The sequence below is a fragment of the Abramis brama genome, assembly GCF_963993115.1.
Source record: "Abramis brama genome assembly, chromosome: 3".
Lineage (NCBI taxonomy): Eukaryota > Metazoa > Chordata > Actinopteri > Cypriniformes > Leuciscidae > Abramis > Abramis brama.
Window position 1 is genome coordinate 30534025 of NC_139965.1, and position 20186 is coordinate 30554210.

Consider the following 20186-nt stretch of genomic DNA (forward strand, 5'->3'; position numbering starts at 1 on the left):
CTAGTTCTGGGAACCAGGTGCGGTTGTGCCAATACGGGGCAACCAAAATTACCTGCTCCTCATCCTCCCTGATCTTGCGCAAAGTCTGCGTAAGAAGGCTCACTGGGGGAAACACATACTTGCAGAGGCCCCGCGGCCAGCTGTGCGCCAGTGCATCCGTGCCGAGCGTGTCCTCAGTCAGAGAATAAAACAGTGGGACGAGTCGTGGGAGGCAAACAGACCTACCTGTGCGTCCCCGAACTGATCCCAAATCAGCTGAACCGACTGGGGATGGAGTCTCCATTCTCCAGCAAGAGGCCGAAACCGAGACAGATCGGCTGCACGGTTCAGGTCTCCCGGGATATAAATGGCTCGAAGCGACCTCAGATGCTTCTGACTCCATATGAGGAGGTGGCGGGCGAGTTGCGACATACGGCGGGAGCGTAGACCACCTTGTCGGTTGATGTACGCTACTGTCGTGGTATTGTCTGATCGGACTAATACGTGCTGACCCCTGAGCAACGCACAGAAGCGGTGCAGGGCAAGACGTACAGCCTGCAACTCGAGGCAATTGACATGCCAAGGGCGCTGGGGTCTTGTCCAGGAGCCTGCGGCAGCATGTCCATTGCACATGGCGCCCCAGCCCATTGTGGAGGCATCTGTTGATACAACAACATGCCGGGAAACTAGTCCTATGGGCACTCCAGCCCGTAGAAAACTGAGGTTCGTCCACGCGGTGAAGGTCTGATGGCAGGTCGAAGTCACTGGGACTCGGAGCATGCCGTGTTGCCATGCCCACCTCGGGACTCGATCGCAAAGCCAAAGCTGAAGCGGTCTCATATGAAGCAAACCGAGCAGCGTTACTGCGGCTGCAGATGCCATATGCCCCAGGACCCTCTGAAATAGTTTCAGTGGAACCGCACTCTTGCCCTCAAACTGACGAAGGCAAGTCAGCAGTGACTGCGCGCGTTCACTCGTAAGCTGCGCGCACATGGCGACCGAGTCGATTTCCATACCGAGAAAAGAGATCCTCTGCACGGAGCAGAGTTTGCTCTTCTCTTAGTTGACCCGAAGGCCCAGACGAGCTAGGTGAGCTACATCCCCAGTGACAAGCCATTGTACCCCTAAAGGTACAATTATGTACTTTATTTTCTGAGAGTGTAGCTATAAAAGCCCATAATTTCGCCATAAAATCAGATTTAATCTCTTTCAGCGACCTTCACGTCTCTGCCTCTTCGAAGCCTCGCCAGAAAACCAAGCCCTTCAGCTGGAACGAGCATTTTCACAGCGGACTAGCGCCTTCTTCTTCATCAGAAGCCGCATCTCTTCCTGGCTGTTCTCCTGTGGCCATCCGGCGAACACGCATATCCTTTCTGATGCTGTGTGCTCGCCGTCGCGACACTCAGCTTTATTCGAAAGAGCAAATTTCTCAGTGAGCAGTGAGCGTTGTTGCAAATGCCTCACTCTCCCTGCACCTCGTGTGGAGTCCTTCTGCACGACGCATCTCGTTTTCTTCTTCGCAATCCCCCTGTCCTGTCGGTCCTGTTTACTCAGGCAGACCAGCGCCCCTCCCAGCGAGTGGCGGGTCTCGTCTCATTCGGCGGATCGGACGAGGGAGAACAAGACGACAGCCTCTCCATTGCTGCGTTGGAAGTAGAGTGGTCGGCCTCGGTGGACCCCGCCCCTCTCTCCTAGTCTGGTGCCACTGTGACTGGGACCAATTCTGACTCTGAAATGCTCCGCATTTTGACTGCGGCTGTGGCATATCCTCGGGCTCGAGTAGGCCTCGCCCGAAGAACCTACCAAGAGTCGGCTGGATTGATGGTTTCTGCCCAGGCGCCAGCAGACCCCCCGTCACAAACCAGCACCCTTCTTTCCGGAAGTCCATGCCGAGCTCACAAAGTCGTGGCGCGCCCCCTACTCAGCGTGCACAAGTTATTCTGCTTAAGCTACGCTCTCTTCTGTCGACGGCGCCGCAGAGCCTTCGTTCAGAGGCCTGCATAGCGCGACGGACTTACCACTGCATGCCACAAAGTCCACGGCTCAGGCCATTGGCAGAAGCATGGCTAACCTCATCGTGCTCGAGCGCCATCTTTGGCTGAACCTTACGGACATCAAAGAGGTGGACAGGACGGTGTTTCTCGACTCCCCAGTCTCCTGCACCGATCTCTTCAGCCCGGCTGTGAAGGGATTTTTTTGTGAAGGGACCACCCTCGAAGAGAGCTCGCTTGAATCTCCCAGCTCCCTGTTCAGCTCAGGCGGCTGGAGATTTTTTCTGCTGTTGTCAAGGGGTCCGTTGCACTGCACACGCCCCTGCAAACAAACACTGTTTTTACAGTGACCCAAATAAAGCAAAAAAAGAGTATGTTTTCAAGCACATAACACCCGGGTAACCGGTCCCCCTTCACTAGGTCCCATCCCCAGTTGTCACTCTACCTCTCTCCAATCGGGCCGAGGCCTGGCAAGCCAGCCCCGATATAAATATGTGCATAAAACACAACACACAGGTTTCAGGTCCCCCTATGTTAGGCGGCCCACCACCGTTTGTCATTCAACCCCTAAACGGACCCAGGCCTGGCATGCCATCCCCGAGTTGTCGAGTTGGGTTTTAAACACTATAAAGCGAGGCTACTCACTCCAATTCACTCGCAGACCCCCACGCTTTCAGGCAGTCATCGAGACTTCGGTAAGAGGCGACGTGGCTCACATGCTTCGCTGAATTGATAAGCTTACTAGCAGAGGGGGCCATAGAGAAAGTTCCCCCGGCACTAAGCCAGTCGGGGTTTTACAGTCGCTATTTGAGACAGCGGGGAGTGCGCGTGCTGAACTATCTCGACGACTGGCTCATTCTAGCTCAGTGGAAGACAGAGTTATTGACTCACAGGTCCTGGCTTCTGAGCCATTTGGAACGTCTAGGGCTCAGGATCAATATCTCCAAAAGCAAACTGTCACCCAGCCAGAACGTCACCTTTCTGGGTACAGTTATCGATTCAACGCGGATGAGAGCTCGGGTCACTCCCGAGCGCGCGCTCTCTATCCAGCGACTGGTAGCATCTTTCAGGGCGGGTGTTCACTCGCCCCTCAGGAAATTTCAGAGAGCCTTGGGCCTTATGGCTGCAGCATCACCAGTTCTCCAATTAGGCTTGCTTCATATGCGCCCATCACAACATTGGCTCAAGCTCCGTGTGCCAGCCCATGCATGGCGCTTAGGGCACCTGCTCATCAAAGTGAACCACGGCTGCATAAGAGCCCTGGCTCCTTGGAAGGCTCCAAACTGGTACCAGTCCGGCATAACCATGGGCGTGGCCCCCAGGAGGAAGGTGATATTCACATATGCTTCCAACCTAGGTTGGGGAGCACTGTACGAGAGTAAGCCTGTTTCCAGCCTCTGGTCGGGCCCGGAGAAGGAGTTACACATCAACTACCTCGAAATGAGAGCGGCCTGTTTAGCTCTCAAAGCGTTTCTGCCAGACCTGACACCACACCTTAGTCCGAACAGACAACATGTCAGTGGTATCCTACATAAATCGCCAGGGCGGCCTCAGGTCAGGCAACCTGTATGTCATGGCCAGAAACCTCTTCCTTTGGGCACGTGCCCATGTTCTGGGCATCCAAAATCTGGGGGTGGACATGCTATCCAGAGACAACACTCCCCCCGGGGAATGGTCTCTCAACTCTCAGACTGTCTGTCTGATCTGGACTGTGTTCAGGAGGGCAGAGGTCGACCTCTTCACCTCAGAGAACAACACTCACTGCCCAGTGTTCTTCTTGAAGAACAGGGATGCGCTGGCTCATGCTTGGCCCAAGCTCCCGCTTTATGCATTTCCTCCGGTCTCGATGTTACCACAGGTCATCGAGCGGATCAGAATGAGCAGATGCTCGGTCCTTCTGGTTGCCCCCCTCTGGAAGAACCAGGTCTGGTTCCCAGAGCTGGCACAGATGCAGGCGAACATGGCGATTTGGCACCCTTGGCCAGACCTGTGGGCCCTCCATGTGTGGCCCCTCAACGGGTATCCGGGGACCTCCCAGAGAGAGTCCTAGATACTATTACTGAGGCCAGAGCACCCTCCACCAGGCACCTCTACGCCCTGAAATGGTCAGTGTTCTCCAGCTGGTTTGCAGCTAAGAACTTTGAACCCCATTCAAGTGAACTACCAGTCGTACTCACTTTCCTCCAAGAGGAAATATACACTTTTTATACACTTTACTGTCATAAGCACATATTGTCCAATAAGTAAGTGTTCATTAGTGTGTATGGGGACCGGTCGGCTCCCACTCGCATATTGTATCATAAGGCCCCGATTCATATCTGGTCCCCATTGTGTTTACCCTTCGAAAATGTTGAATTAGTGGCTCATGTTGTACTGTGACTCTCGGGCTTATGCCCTAGGCTCCAGTTCACAGCAGAGTCAGTTGCCATTGTGCGGCGTTTTACATTGCGTTCCCACTGCGTATAGCTGCGCAATACGAAGTGACCGATCTCGAAAGGGAACGTACTCGGTTACTGACGTAACCTCGGTTCCCTGATAGTAGGGAACGAGTATTGCGTAGCCTGCTGCACTATTGCAATCTGTCAGGTGTTTGCTTCAGTCGATTTAACCTGATTTTGTGGCAAAATGATGGGCTTTTATAGCTATAAGCCACGCCCATTCTGGCGGGCTCTGACGCGCTCGGGTCTCATTGGTTCACGTGTCACACCCGCTTCACCATAGGATGTGCATTTGCTGCAGCACAGCCAATCGGTGAGCTAGCTGCTCTTATGGTACTTGCTGGGCAGCTGCACTGCGTTTTAAATATAGGCTTCAATATTCTCGAGGAAAGGAGTTTCCCCACTGCGTCGCAATACTCGTTCCCTACTCTCAGGGAACCGAGGTTACGTTAGTAACCGAGTTCGTTTTTACTAGTTGAAATTCAATTGTTGATATCAAGAATTAGCATTTTAACTAGTGAAAATAGTATTACAGATATCTAGAAATGTAATTTTTTTTAAGAATAGCTATGGTAATGAGTTTATGAATAGCCTATTAATGAGAACTGGATTTCCCATACTCCTCTTTTAGCGCCAGTATAGGCCAAAAATGGAGGAAGAACATCCAGTCAGAGAAACGCCTCCTTGTTTATTTATTTATTAGTTTGTTTGTTTTAGTTTTGTCAGTTTCCACAAATCCCTTCACTCGATTGGGATGTTCCCTTTTATTCTGGATGGCAAGGGCAGTGACAGCAACATCGAGCGTATTTTGCAGTATTAAACATGTATTTATACCGATTTCATCAGGCTCCGAAAATTCTTCAAAAAGAACACAAAGAATGGCCTTCTCAGCTGCCATAGTTGCAATTCATGCGTCATCAGAACAGGGTGTTCAACGCACCACCGTTTCCGTTTAAAATACGTTTTGAAACTTTTTGTCTGGGATGAACGTAGCCCAGGTCAGATAATTTGTGTTCTCGTTTTTGTCTTCAAAACGAACATTTTTGTTTTCTTCACACTTTGTTCTAATGCATCAAATGAAAACACAATACAACCAAAACAAAAAATAAAACATTTTTGTAAACATTAGCTACCATTTGTACAGTTAGGTTCTCAAACTTTTTAGAGTATCGTACCCCCTAAGGCTTTTAACATCCTTCCTACCCCCTTTCTGCAGTCACACCTTTTTCAGTAGGCCTAAGGGGTAACATTTGCCCCCTTAAATCGATTTTTCCAGTGCATTTATATTACAAATTCCTTTATAATATAAATAATGCTTTAAATAAAATAAAAAGTTCAATAGAGAAATATGCAATGATGGTAAGAAAAACAAAGTGATTTCAAAATATGAAATTAAAACCACCATTAGGTGGTGGCAAGTCACTGTCTTTATGAGTGAGTCATCGAGTCATTCATTCATTCAGTAACGAAGCAAGTGACTGTAATTATGAATGAATCATTGAAGTATTGACTCTCACGATTTGTTTAAAGCCGCAGATTCATTCATGAACACTGCTGTGTGCTGCTGTTCTGCTGTTCTGCTGTGGCTTTCATGGAGCTATTATTTTGTTGAAAAAAAACTTAATATTAATACCTTTCGTTTGTTGAACTGTTGTATAAAATCAATGTCACATTTGCAATCGTGTGGATATTCGATTAATGTGATCAACAGTAAACAGGAACTCACACAGGGTATGTTTTTGTATCGAAGAGAGTTTAAATCTTAAATCGATCTCTATGCACAGTCTGTGTCTATATTTGTTCTTCATGCTAGTAAGTGCTAAATCCCCAATTTTACAAAGGTAGGCTACATGGTCGAGAACGGCAGTAGGCTATAGCGCGATTAGCCAAGGCAGCATTGTTGAGTGAATGCAGTCAGTTTTGACTGCAAAAGATGAGGTAATTGGATAGGATGTCATGTATTTACAGCATTTTACCTGCTAGAAATACATGCTCAGTTTCAATGTTATTTTAAGGTGGAGTAGAATTAATTGAACGCAAAACTCAACATTTTGTTCGCGTACCCCCTTCTGTCACCGACACCAACCTCTCCAGAACAGATACCAACGACTCCGGCACGGACACCACTGTCTCCGGCACGGACACCAACGTCTCCGGAATGGACACCACCATCTCCGGAAAGGACACCACCATCTCCGGCACGGACACCACCATCTCATTCACGGACACCACCATCTCCGAGCACGGACGCCAACGTCTCCAGAACAGATACCAACGACTCTGGCACGGACACCAACGTCTCCAGCACGGACACCAACGTCTCCAGAACAGATACCAACGACTCCGGCACGGACACCAACGTCTCTGGCACGTCTCAGCCGTCTCCGGCACGGACACCAACGTCTCCCTAACAGACACCAACAACTCCGGCACAGACACCAACGTCTCCGGTAAGGACACCACCGTCTCCGGCACGGACACCAACGTCTCTGGCACGTCTCAGCCGTCTCCGGCACGGACACCAACGTCTCCCTAACAGACACCAACAACTCCGGCACAGACACCAACGTCTCCGGTAAGGACACCACCGTCTCCGGCACGGACACCAACGTCTCTGGCACGTCTCCGCCGTCTCCGGCACGGACACCACCGTCTCTGGCACGTCTCAGCAGTCTCCGACATGGACAAGTGCACAGACACCACTGTCTCTGGCACGGACACCACCGTCTCCGGCACGGACACCAATGTCTCCGGCAAGATATCAACAATTGTTGATATCAACAATTGAATTTAAATGGCAGCCTATGGTGACATTTTACTAGTGATTAAAAGTACTACTTTTACACCTTTTTTTCTCTGTGTGCACCCAGACAATCTGAAACACACACATTATGTTGCACAATCAGTAGTCTGAATGTGATTAAATTGCAGTGTCCCACACGCAGGAGTATCTCTCTGTTGGAAACAGAGACATTTAGATAAATAAAAGCAAAATAAAATTTAGCAAATAAAACTGATTCTGAATCTAAAACATTAGCTTGATTTGACCACTTGAGGACGCTGTTAAACCATTTTAAAAAGGTTCCTGATTTGAGCTTTATTATTTCAACTAAAAACGTAAACGCGTTTCAAAGTGCAAGTTTTTGAAAACGGTCTCCGTATAAACAACAAATCTCTGAGACGAATCTCTGAAGACGATGGCGTCATGCACATGCGTATTACGTATTCAGGCCATAGGGTTTCATCGCCATCTAACGGCCTGGCAAGAGAATACTGGGGTACTACAATCTGTCTGTGTAAATGGGGATCGTTTTGGACAATGTAAGCGGAAAACTTGAAGGAAAAACTTCTCAGTTTTAATCATATCGTTGTCGTGTAAACGTACCCTGGCCCTATACACTTTTGGCTCGTTTCCACTGAGCGGTACGGTACGGTACGCATTTATTTGCGTTTCCACTATCAAAAGTTGTGAATGGTACCAAAATGCCGAACCGTACCGTACCACTTTTTAGGTACCCTTCCATTGGGGTACCTAGCACAGTGGTACGGTACTAAAAGGTGGAGCTAGACTCACTGCAGGACGTTGATTGGTTGACAGAGAATCGTCACTTGCGCGTGCTACAAGGGGAATGACAACATAAGAAGCCATTTTTTAATATAGAGTTTAATATAATACTACTGTTACTGTGTCACGAAATGTAATTTTAAGAGTTTTTCAGGCGAGAATGTAGTTGTTAAAAGCTAAAATCTGTGGTTTATTTATAAAGATGATATTTTTTTTCCCCGGTTGTGATCCATGGGATCAGCGGGCGCTCGGCGCTCATGTTTCCCGGCTGGATGAGCCTTTCCTCGGCTAGTTCTTCTGACGTTCGCCGCTGACTCCGACGGTAGTGGTTAAACATGAGGTATAATTCGTCTTGTGTAGACCTAACGGGCGATCTTTGGTCTCGTGAATATATAATTCGTTCCCTGTCAATCGTTTTGGCTGAGGGCTAAGTTTAGTTTCATATTATAGGCTATTTGTATTTAACTTTACTGTTGTAATGTTAGACTAGAGCGCTGCATTTGGATATTTGACTGAATTGTTTGCTTTATTTCTTATTGTATAGCTTCTTGTACCTTTTACTTAAACTTTTATATTGGCTATTATTGATAAAACTGAAATTTTACAAAAAGAAATATGGTTTCTTGTCATTTTTTTATTACAAGATTATCACTGATGTCTGGAATGTGTTTCATTTTTTTTTTATTTAAACGAAAAGAGGTAACGGTTGTGTTTTAAATGTCGTTTTGTTATAGAATAACGTATAACGTGCAGTGAATCAATATGCGTTGCGCATGAACCACATTTGTGTCCCTATAATGTTTAATTAAATTAAATGAAAACGAAAAGAGACAGAGTGGTGTTTTATAACATATTTCGTTTTATTGTTGCTTAATGTACATACAGAGTAACAGAGATAACCGGAGTAGCAGAGCGAGCTGAGTGACGCTTTTAAGAACGCGCTGTACCATTTGCACATGGCAAGTAGGCCTACAAACTTTGCGTACTTGATATTGAGAAAAGCCTAATGTCGGCGCTTGTCTTCTTGTGACAAACATGCCGAGGAGCAAGAACAAGATCTGCTGTATGTCATCCATTGTAGTTTACTATGTTCTTCTTCGCGCGAAAATGACGTCGATCGAAACGCCACGCCTATAAAGTAAGGGTACTGTTGGCAGTGGAAACGCTAGCCAGATCATAACAGACCCGAACCGTACTGTACCGTACCGCACTGCTCAGTGGAAACGAGCCATTAGTAAGTGTGCGTAAGTACCTTAATTAAGTTTATAATTTAGGTATCATGAGTTTGCATGTTATTATGTTTAACAATAATACGACAAAATTTGAAGTAACCATATATTCCTCACAGATTGTTATCTGATTAATTTAATTTCTGGAATATTATGGCATAATAAGCCTGTTAAGAGAGCTGTAGAAATACCCTTACGATGTATTCTCAGTCAGTTCTAGCAGAGACATTACAGTAGGGCTCAAACTGTATCTGCCTACTAATTTTAGCAACAGTCATAAGACAAGAAGCATGTTTTATTATGGTCAGCAACTGAACAAGCATTTGTTTCGATTTCCATCACGTGCTATTCTGTGAAACACTAGTTTTGTGATCTGTCACATGATAGTTTGAAATGCAGTAATGAATGCTGTGTTGAGTCGTTCAGAAACGTTAGCTTTGTGGATTTTGCCCTGTGTTTATCATTCATAGTTAATTTATTACAACTAATGACACAACTCTAAGGTTCAAGGGTTCTTGTGTTACTCAATGAAGTCCTTCATTTTGCACTCATTCTCTGAGTATTACTTATCCGTCAACTCTCACTGGATTCATCTTAATGGTAGGATTTTTTTATAGTATGAAAATAATAACTTTTACAGTTCTTTTCCTGATTGTTGTAAATTAGAGGAATTTGTAATCATGTTCTTTAATGTATGTTATGTCTTAACAGAGAACCTGAAACAAAATGTCCCCTTACCCATGTGGCAAAAACAAATATTTTCATATTTATTTTTTAATGCATTTAAAAATATACAAAAATGTCAAAACTGATTATATCATTTTTTTTTTAAATAGCCTATATTTACAATACATTGCACAATATTTATACAGTTATCATTCATGTATTTTAAGATTAGAGAAATATATTCTATTGCTCCTTGAAGTATATTTTAGCACTTGAAAGATATGCACACAAATCATTTCCTACTTTTTTTTGCCATATGGGTATCTTCCTCTGTCTGTGCATAGGTTTCATCTTCTCCCACATTCTGATTTTCCTAAATCTTTCTTTTTTGTTCTCCATTGCTGGGATTTTGATATAAACTTATGTGATTCTTTATCATTTGAGTTCCATATAATGATAAAATGGTTAATATGTTTTATCACATGAAATTTGAAGTCCTGAAATTGTTTATTCTTATACATTATAACAATGTAAAATGGCTACACAAATTCTGTTAAAATTGTTTGTGCATTGTTTCTCGTAGTGATATAATGGATCTGAGAGAGTATTTAAACAGGATTGGATTTACTGGCCAATATGACAAAGCCAGCCTGGAGAATTTGTTCGCCATCCACAAGCTGCATGTCATGAATATTCCATTTGAGAATCTCAGCGTCCACAGTGGGGAGAAGAACACTATGGATCTGCACATCATCTATGATAAAATAGTGAAGAGCAATCGGGGAGGCTGGTGTTGTGAAAACAACCTCTTGTTCTCGTGGGTTCTGAGGGAGATGGGATACAAATTTACCATACTGGGCGCCAAAGTGTTTAACTCGCTCGATAAGGAGTTCTTCCCCAATGACTGTCATCTCATCAATCTGGTGGAGATTGATGGGAAGCCGTACATTGCTGATGTGAGTTTTGGAGTGTCGTACCAAATGTGGCATCCCTTAGAGTTGATCTCATGTAAAGACCAGCCACAGCCTCCGGGTGTGTTCCGCCTCATAAATAACGGGGTGAAGTGGGTTCTCGAGAAGACTGGAAGGAAGCAAGTGGTCCAAGATAAGGCCTTTGCTAATTCTAGCCTCATTGACAAAAGGCTCACCAAAACAATGTACTCCTTTACATTAACACCCTGTGATGCAGATCATTTCCTGGAGACATCAGAGTCCCTGCAGACTAATCCAGATTCTCTGTTCATGCTCAAATCCATTTGCTCCCTTCAGACGCACACAGGCTTCAGAGCTCTGATTGGTTGGACGTACAGTGAAGTCACATTCAAAGAGGACGCAGACTCGGTGGACATGAAAGAAATCCCAGATAGTGAGATAGAGGCTTTACTAAAGGAAAAGTTTAACCTGGTGTTAGTTAATAAATTCACACCTAAAAACAACAAAGCTGATTATTGCATCTAGTACTCAGCTACTACTCATCTAATACTTAAGTACTCAGTGTGTTCTGTTTCAATATTAAGATGAAAACTGTATCTTGTATTCTTTCTCTCTTTCATTACTTTGTCACTGGATGATTTGAAGCAATCATTTTCCATTGCATTTTCTTGGCATAATAATAGTTGATGGATTTTTACTGGTCAGATGAAGTCAGACTAAGCTTTGAGAAGGACACAATTATTCAATAAACTCTCCATATTTTTTACCATTACTTTGTCTGCTGCTTTCTGGTCTTTTCCGCCTGTATTCATCTGCCTTTCTCTTGGGCTGGTAAAAGAGTTTTAATACTTGAAAAAATGTTAACTGTCACAGGGGCGGACTGGGACAAAATTTCAGGCCGGGAAATCTCACACTCATCCAGGCATACACCAACAACAAATTTTGAAACCACGGAAAACCCAATTTTTTGTATGGCAATCACCATCACATGAAAAAGGTTTAAATCCTTGGGGCGTGCAAAATAATTAAAGGTTCTAGACCTTCACTTCCATTTTCCTTTTCATTCTGTTCATTTTCCCTGATATCTCTCTCTCTCTGTCTCTCACTTGTGTGTGTGTGTGTGTTTACTTTTTGCACAAATTTTCTTGTACCTGTCAGTTTTTCATCTACATGTCTCCACCTTGTTGCAAAACAACCACCTCATTGTAATTTGTGTGCACATAATATAGGCCTACATTTATTTTAGTTAAATTTAAAGCATACATTACGACCATGTGTTATTGTTTTATCTTAAAATGACTTAAATACTTAAAAGATTTACCAAAACTATATTTTCTAAATTGCCTAATTGTCAAAATTAGTACAATAATAACTACATCATAAAAATATCTTTATAGAAAAATCCTAATACTTGTATATGTTCTTGCATTATCATGAGTCAGGTTTTTTTCCCTTAGTCCAGGGTTTTTCCTGCATTGAATTTTTGTTGGCGGCCCGTTTTGTCCCGCCAAAGCCTTATTTGATCAGTTATTGTGATTTATTATGAGTGATGTAAATGACTGCTGCGCTTGTGATAGGCCGCATGTTAACAGAGAGAACGAGCAGAGAGCCGCTCCCTCGCGCACGCACTCTCTCTTCAAACTAAGCAGGGCTGCGTTTACCATTTCTAGGAATGTTCCCCGAACCATTAGCCTGGTTAAAACCAGACCATTCTCAGTAATAACTGAGTTATGGTCTGGCAATTTGCAAAGCTTCATTAATAACTCATTTCCAAAGGGGCGTCACCAACGGACGTTGCTCAAATGCCTCTGGGCGCAATTGGATAGACCTAAAACCAATCAGAGCGATCGTCATCGTGTAAAGCCCGCCCCAACGTTTCTGATTGGTGCCGCGATTTCGACGGATTATAAATGGGCTTGAATGAGCTCTTTGCCAGACTACTTGCAGAGCAAATATAAATTTGCCGGAAGTTGTCTGGGTTTTCCCAGGCTACCGAACCATAGGCTACCTTAGCAAGTTGCTCAAGATATACCTTCTTACGTGCGACGTTACCGGGTGCTGTCCGTGGCGATGGCGCTGAATTGGTTAATATCGATGGCTCGAGAATCAATATTCACTCATGCAGGGGCTGCTTTTCTGCGTTATGTGAGAAAGCGGTTTTCTTTATAAAATAATCACTTCATAAATAGTGGAAATTGCATTTATTAGGATTAATGGGATATTATAAAAAATAATCCAAACTATAGCCTAGCCTATATTATGTAAAAAAAAAAAAAAAAAGTATCATATATTGCTGCCACAATAACGGCCCATTACAAATGACCACATCTGGTATTTAATGATGGAGAGAGGTCTAGTAAAAAGACTGGATATATATATATATATATATATATATATATATATATATATATATACTGTATATATATATATATATATATATATATATATATATAAACAATTATAAAAAAATAAAAAAAACAATTATATATAAAATAATGGATGAATAAATAAATAAATAAAAAATAGTTTCTTAAAAACATAATTTCAGTTGCTGTCTTAGTTGCTTTTATGTGTAATTAAATTGTCTGTCGTTTCAACTCATTGAAATTTTTGATGAGCTTAAAGTATAAAAGTAAGCTTTAAAAGTCTTGACAGCTTTGGAATTTGATGTATAGCCTATACCCAGGGGGCAAAGGGGGTTTAGCAGACATGGGCTGCTGTAAAAGGTTGTCATATAAAAATGAAATCTATGATGTCTGAGGATCACAGCCTGGGTGGACAACCCGGTCAACAAGCTGCTGGAAACTTGTAATTAGGGTCAAAACAATGCTACCTCAAATTCTGCCTTAACTCCCCGGAATCACCCAAACAAACATGCTAAAAAGGTTTAATTATATTCATGGATCCTGAGCCATATCTTTATGCTATACTTTATGCTAGAAACAAACTGAGCACACCTTTCAAAAGAGTGGAAGATAAGCTTTCATCTGATGCCTTGATTGTACATGAAATTAGAATGTAAGAGTTAACAATGCCTCTTAATTCATAGGCAAAAAAAATAATTGAACATTCCATTTGTAATCGGTAGCATTCTTTTCCCTTTGTTGTTGTTAAAATAAACAAATTACCATGTGAAGTTAACTTTTACTAGATGAAATCATATTTTGATCGATTTCACTAACCAGACAGTCCTCATGGCCCATAACACATTAAGGGAATTCAATTTCAAGCCTATAATAGCCTGTCAATTCAAACAAGGTCCAAGAAAGTAGTTTACCATTAACTGATGTTAATTGTATACTGCTCTGTTTCTGTACAGTATATCATTTGCATATTTATACAATATCTATTATTTGTATTGCAATGTCTAGTATTTCTAATATTCTTTCACAAGTGGGATAGCTTTATTTATTCTATCGAAATAACAAAAAAGGATTTGAGGATTTTGGGTTAGGCTGGTTCCTGTTCAATCCAGGTGTTTGGAGTGTGAGACAATACTGACAACTAAATGTTGAAAGACTAAAACACACAGGAGTCATGTGTGGAGTAGGATTAAAAGTATTTACTGATTAAAACTGTTACATTAAGTAGCAATTTGTACCAAAAAAAAAAAAAAAAAACGATTAATGAAACAGACAAACAGATTACAATTCAGGGTGATAACTAATTTCTGTAATAATGTTTATACAATTTGTTTAGCTGTTTTCGGAGTCACTGCTGCTGTCGCTGCTCTCTAGTGTTTCAGCATGCTGTATCCTACTACATTTGGTTGCCAACCCCTGGCAACGGCATCCTATGTAGCATGGAGCAGTTCTTCTGACAACCTTTAACCAGAGATGGGCACAAATACATCAACAAGTATTTAATTACAAATAACAAATACTTACTCATCAAATGTATTTAAATAAAATTTAAATGATGGATAGATGCACTTTTATGATGGATAAATGCACTTTTATGATGGATAGAGGCACTTAGCCTAGATGAAAAATATACCCATTTACTGTCATTATAAAGCTTGGAAGAGCCAGGACACTTTTTAATATAACTCTGATTGTATTCTTCTGAAAGAAGAAAGTCATATACACCTAGGATGACGTCAGGGTGAGTAAATCATGGGGTAATTTTCATTTTTGGGTGAACTATCCCTAGGACCATAGACATAAAATACAAATAGGACTACCAAATTGCCTATCACAACTTTTGGCAAGTAAATCACGTGATGGCAGTCGGAAGAGAGAAAGTTGTCAACTTTGTCACAGCCGTGCTAGAAACACCCTCACAGCAGCGTTAACTAGTTTTTGTGTAATATAATACAAATATAGTGTTATAATTATCTTTTATTATGACAGTATGTGGCAACATGTACGTTAAAAGTGCATCTTCTGCACTAAACAATGATATTGCAATATTCTAGACTCTTACATGTATCTAACGCCACACTTACACTACAGAAGACTATTTTGTTTTGTATTTTTGTATTTTCAAATTTCAAATTACTTTTTTCACAGCAGTATTTTGTATTTTATTTAAATACATTTGATGAGTAAGTATTTGTTATTTGTAATTAAATACTTGTTGATGTATTTGTGCCCATCTCTGGTTAAAGGTTGTCAGAAGAACTGCTCCATGCTACATAGGATGCCGTTGCCAGGGGTTGGCAACCAAATGTAGTAGGATACAGCATGCTGAAACACTAGAGAGCAGCGACAGCAGCAGTGACTCCGAAAACAGCTAAACAAATTGTATAAACATTATTACAGAAATTAGTTATCACCCTGAATTGTAATCTGTTTGTCTGTTTCATTAATCGTTTTTTTTTTTTTTTTTTGGTACAAATTGCTACTTAATGTAACAGTTTTAATCAGTAAATACTTTTAATCCTACTCCACACATGACTCCTGTGTGTTTTAGTCTTTCAACATTTAGTTGTCAGTATTGTCTCACACTCCAAACACCTGGATTGAACAGGAACCAGCCTAACCCAAAATCCTCAAATCCTTTTTTTTTATTTCGATAGAATAAATAAAGCTATCCCACTTGTGAAAGAATAATAGAAATACTAGACATTGCAATACAAATAATAGATATTGTATAAATATGCAAATGATATACTGTACAGAAACAGAGCAGTATACAATTAACATCAGTTAATGGTAAACTACTTTCTTGGACCTTGTTTGAATTGACAGGCTATTATAGGCTTGAAATTGAATTCCCTCTTAATGTGTTATGGGCCATGAGGACTGTCTGGTTAGTGAAAATGATCAAAATATGATTTCATCTAGTAAAAGTTAACTTCACATGGTAATTTGTTTATTTTAACAACAACAAAGGGAAAAGAATGCTACCGATTACAAATGGAATGTTCAATTATTTTTTTTGCCTATGAATTAAGAGGCATTGTTAACTCTTACATTCTAATTTCATGTACAATCAAGGCATCAGATGAAAGCTTATCTTCCACTCTTTTGAAAGGTGTGCTCAGTTTGTTTCTAGCATAAAGTATAGCATAAATATATGGCTCAGGATCCATGAATATAATTAAACCTTTTTAGCATGTTTGGGTGATTCCGGGGAGTTAAAGCAGAATTTGAGGTAGCATTGTTTTGACCCTAATTACAAGTTTCCAGCAGCTTGTTGACCGGGTTGTCCACCCAGGCTGTGATCCTCAGACATCATAGATTTCATTTTTATATGACAACCTTTTACAGCAGCCCATGTCTGATTTCCTAAAAAAACAGGTGTTTTGCCCCCTGGGTAGGCTAGCCTACTAGTTAAAATTGCTTGGACAACCTGTTTGTTTTTGTTTTCAAAAAAGGTCTAGGGTGTTCTTACTAAATTTATTTAAGGGGAAAATTAAATAATAACAAAGAACTAAACATCTAAGCATTTAACAAATAAGCGTCTAAAAGAATCTAACATATTTCTTTAAGATGACGCACTCCTCTCTTCTAGCCAATGAGAAGAGAGCTTCCGCGATTGGCTGGTGCCCGCTGACGGTAGTTGCGTGTGTTTGCAGGCCTGAACTGAGCGTCCACAGCACTGGTGGGAAAAGCAATGAATTCATTAGAACAAGCCGAAGGTACTTTTCAGTAGAATATTAGTTTAGTGCACTCATCTCCGAGTGTCATATTCATATATTAGCAAAGCGTCCACGTGTTTGTTATGGCATGTTAGATGTATTATGTTAACACTGGGCTGCTAGCATCTAAGCTAAGACCCTTAAGACCTTTCAGCAGTTACCACCGAGATCTCGAAAAAACTGATACCTCAACAAAGAGTGCAGCTCTTCTGTCATAGTAAAGTCCGGGTCTTGGTTTTAAACATTGTGTTGGCCTGTCATAACTCCACTATACCAGACACTGACGTATAATACATGCCAATTAGTGTACATTTTCCACTACATTTCAGTAAATTTTGAAGCCATAAAGCTGTCAATGCCTTGATATGCCTGGTACAGCTGATATTTCTGTACCTATAAACAATGTAATTTAGTCCATTCATACCAGTGTATTTGCCTATCTGTATGTTTAGCTCTTGTTTATAATGCATTTTTCAGAGTGATGTGTGAAACTACAGTATAGTGACTTAAAGGAGTAATTCGCCACTGGCAATATGCACTTTTAATACATAACTAAAAGTAGTAGAAAGGTAAAATGTTTTTGAAAGTGGTGTTATATGACTATAAAGATCTGTGTTGTTGAGTTTGCCAGAAAGGTAGGGAAACTCCAACACCCATAATGCTCTGGGCTCGATCCGACTGTCTGTGGGCGGGAATGCAAAAATGCGGAAGTAAGATATGTAGTTTTAACAAAGCCTGGCGCTGTCAAAAAAAAAAAAGTATATGCCCACTACCAACATTGTAACAATACAAAGCTGGTTGGAAGCATGCAAACTTGTCCTTTAAATGGTTGAATTCTTTGGAAATAAAAAACTGTAAACTGTGTTTGGGTTTCTGCCTCAGTATTTTAAAAAGAGAGAGATCGGAAAATAGATTACCTCACTGTTGCTGTGCTGTGCTGATACAATTTTTTCCTCATCCGTAGACCTGAAGGCATTTGAGAGGAGACTGACAGAGTATGTGTCTTGTTTGCAGCCGGCTACAGGTCGTTGGCGCAGTAAGTCAGTCCAGCTTGTCTGGTCTAATCTTTACTGAATCTGTCTCAAGCATTTTAAAACCTGGACTGTGCTCTGAGCCACGAAGTGTACACACTTACTGAGTGTTCATAACTCTTATATATCCACAAGGATTGAGCTTATTGTGCAATACACTGTCTCATTTTAATTCATGAATTCTGTCTTCTTTTTGCAGTGATTTTGATCGTGGTGTCTGTGTGCACAGCCACAGGAGCGTGGAACTGGCTTATAGATCCAGACACTCAGAAAGTATGTGAAATTAAGAGATGTTACAAATGAGGTCAGATTAGCATCTGATGTCACATTTCCCTTGTATGCATTGTTATGTCATCTCTTTCCACAGGTTTCTTTCTTCTCATCTTTATGGAATCATCCGTTTTTCACTATCAGCTGTGTGACTCTCATTGGCCTTTTCTTTGCTGGAATACATAAACGGGTTGTGGCGCCATCTATGTATCCTTCTCAATGCTGGAAATTTGCAGTGGTGTTCGGTGTGCTCAGCCATTCTCTTGAGTATTAAAGCAACACTATGTAACATTTTTTACCTTAAAATAATGTTTCCAAAATCGTTTCAGTGGTTCATCAAGTCGTAACAGGGTGAAAGGCACTTATGCCTCCGCGTTGCGGTCCTTTATCTGCTACAACCACACTATGTAAGATTGCCAGATCGGGTCACGTTTCTGTAGTTCGAATGAGACATAAGAAAACTACAAATTTTACTTGCTTTACGGCAAGCGTTACAATAGTCATTATTTTGTTTTTCTTCGTTTCTGATGTCGCAATACATCATACTTTCATAAAATGATGCTCTACCTTGTCTGTGGACATCGTTCAGTGGGCGTGTGTGCGACAGTAGGCTGCGGTAGGCTAAATGATTTACGACAGCGGTAATGGACAATTCCGCTTCCAACCTGTAGGGGGACCGCAGAGGAAAAGTTCCATAGTGTTGCTTTAACAATCCCAAAACTGCAGATTGTCAGAGACTACCAGATCTCTTCTTAACCACTTGTTGCAGTATTGCAGCTCGCTGCCGGACAGTACTAGCAGAATATAACATGTCCTGTGATGATGTGAGTACTTGTGTCATTTGAATTATTGCCCTTTGTGATCTATCAATTTCACTGATTTAAAAATCCAAGGCAACTTTTCTTGTGCATTCATTTGTATTTTCCCCCCCTCGTATGCTAGACGGGGAAACTTATCCTGAAACCGCGGCCTCATATCCAATAGCACCTTGAAGAGATGGGAGTGGAGAGCATTTCATATCAACATTAATCATCAAGATTGCACATAGGCCTCAGTGCCAGGAGATAATCCAAAGTGTGTGGGGGTCAACCTCCCAAATAGGACTCTAACCTCTCTCTGCAATTTATGAAGAAGCAATGGCAGCTCAAAAGGAAACGGCCATTTTGAAGAAAAACATTGTTTCTGCTATTTTTAAATAACCCTTATTTTTCTGTTGGAAAATTTGAGTTTTATTTGATTGTGGATTTTGATATCCTCATTTGTAATGCCGTGGTCTTATTTTAGATGCATACGGTGTATGTATTTTTAAAGTAAATTGCTGAACACATAATGAATATTAAAGTGTTGATATTTGTTCACCTTAAGCTGACTTTTACATATATAATAGGAAGCATTTATGAAATGTTTATGCCTATGACATGATGCTTTTTGTTGTTTTTAAAAGTACTTTTATGCGACTAAAGGCTGCACTAGTTTAACATAAAAGAGTCACAGGCTAATGTGTCATGGTTGGCTGAGATTTTATTTACTTTCACTCCAGAGTTAAAATCTATAAGAATATGTGTTGGCAATAAAAGTTGTTTGTAATTCAGAGTTTTTTGCTATTTGTTATTATTAATGTCACTGAAACAAACTAGTTAACACGAAAACCGTCTGTCAGTTGGCAAAGCTTAAAAATCTTAGTGGTTCGAAATCTGAGTGAATTATTTCAGGTATTGGGTCATCATCACGTCTTCCTAACATCACGCAGGGAACAGGTTATTACAAAGTCTTTGCTATTACATAATTCAAAGCGTTCCGAGAATTCTACATTGTTTTCATTGTAATTTATTTTTTTTCCAGTTCGGTTTGTTGTAGCCTTTATACACTTGAGTACAAAACGGTTATACAGAAACTCTGTATAATTTGTGGTTGCATTGAAAAATACAACGTTTTAAAAAAGTGTTATTTCGCACCATCTGTCGATCATTTTATCACTCCAAATGCCCAAGGCTACTATG

At 41.4% G+C, this 20186-nt stretch overlaps 2 protein-coding genes across 2 annotated transcripts; both read left to right on the forward strand.

Annotated features, from left to right (window-relative positions):
- Positions 1–9587: 9587 nt before the first annotated feature.
- On the forward strand, positions 9588–11572 carry LOC311078515 (arylamine N-acetyltransferase, pineal gland isozyme NAT-10-like). Its single transcript, XM_084107347.1, has 2 exons — positions 9588–9802; positions 10452–11572. Exon 2 carries the CDS (start codon positions 10459–10461, stop codon positions 11323–11325), a length of 867 nt encoding a protein of 288 aa, XP_083963473.1. The 5' UTR covers positions 9588–9802; positions 10452–10458; the 3' UTR covers positions 11326–11572.
- Positions 11573–16760: 5188 nt separating this feature from the next.
- On the forward strand, positions 16761–19779 carry cnep1r1 (CTD nuclear envelope phosphatase 1 regulatory subunit 1). The gene is made up of 6 exons (XM_084109679.1): positions 16761–16885; positions 17850–17921; positions 18116–18189; positions 18284–18393; positions 18956–19010; positions 19129–19779. The coding sequence occupies exons 1-6, from the start codon at positions 16861–16863 to the stop codon at positions 19168–19170; spliced, it is 378 nt and encodes a 125-aa protein (XP_083965805.1). The 5' UTR covers positions 16761–16860; the 3' UTR covers positions 19171–19779.
- Positions 19780–20186: the final 407 nt, after the last annotated feature.

Coding starts and splice junctions, on each gene's coding strand:
- cnep1r1 (XM_084109679.1), top strand. CDS start 16,861: ATGAATTCATTAGAACAAGCCGAAG. Junction 17,922..18,115: donor GGCTACAGGTCGTTGGCGCA/GTAAGTCAGTCC, acceptor TTCTTTTTGCAG/TGATTTTGATCGTGGTGTCT. Junction 19,011..19,128: donor ATAACATGTCCTGTGATGAT/GTGAGTACTTGT, acceptor CTCGTATGCTAG/ACGGGGAAACTTATCCTGAA.
- LOC311078515 (XM_084107347.1), top strand. CDS start 10,459: ATGGATCTGAGAGAGTATTTAAACAGGATTGGATTTACTGGCCAATAT.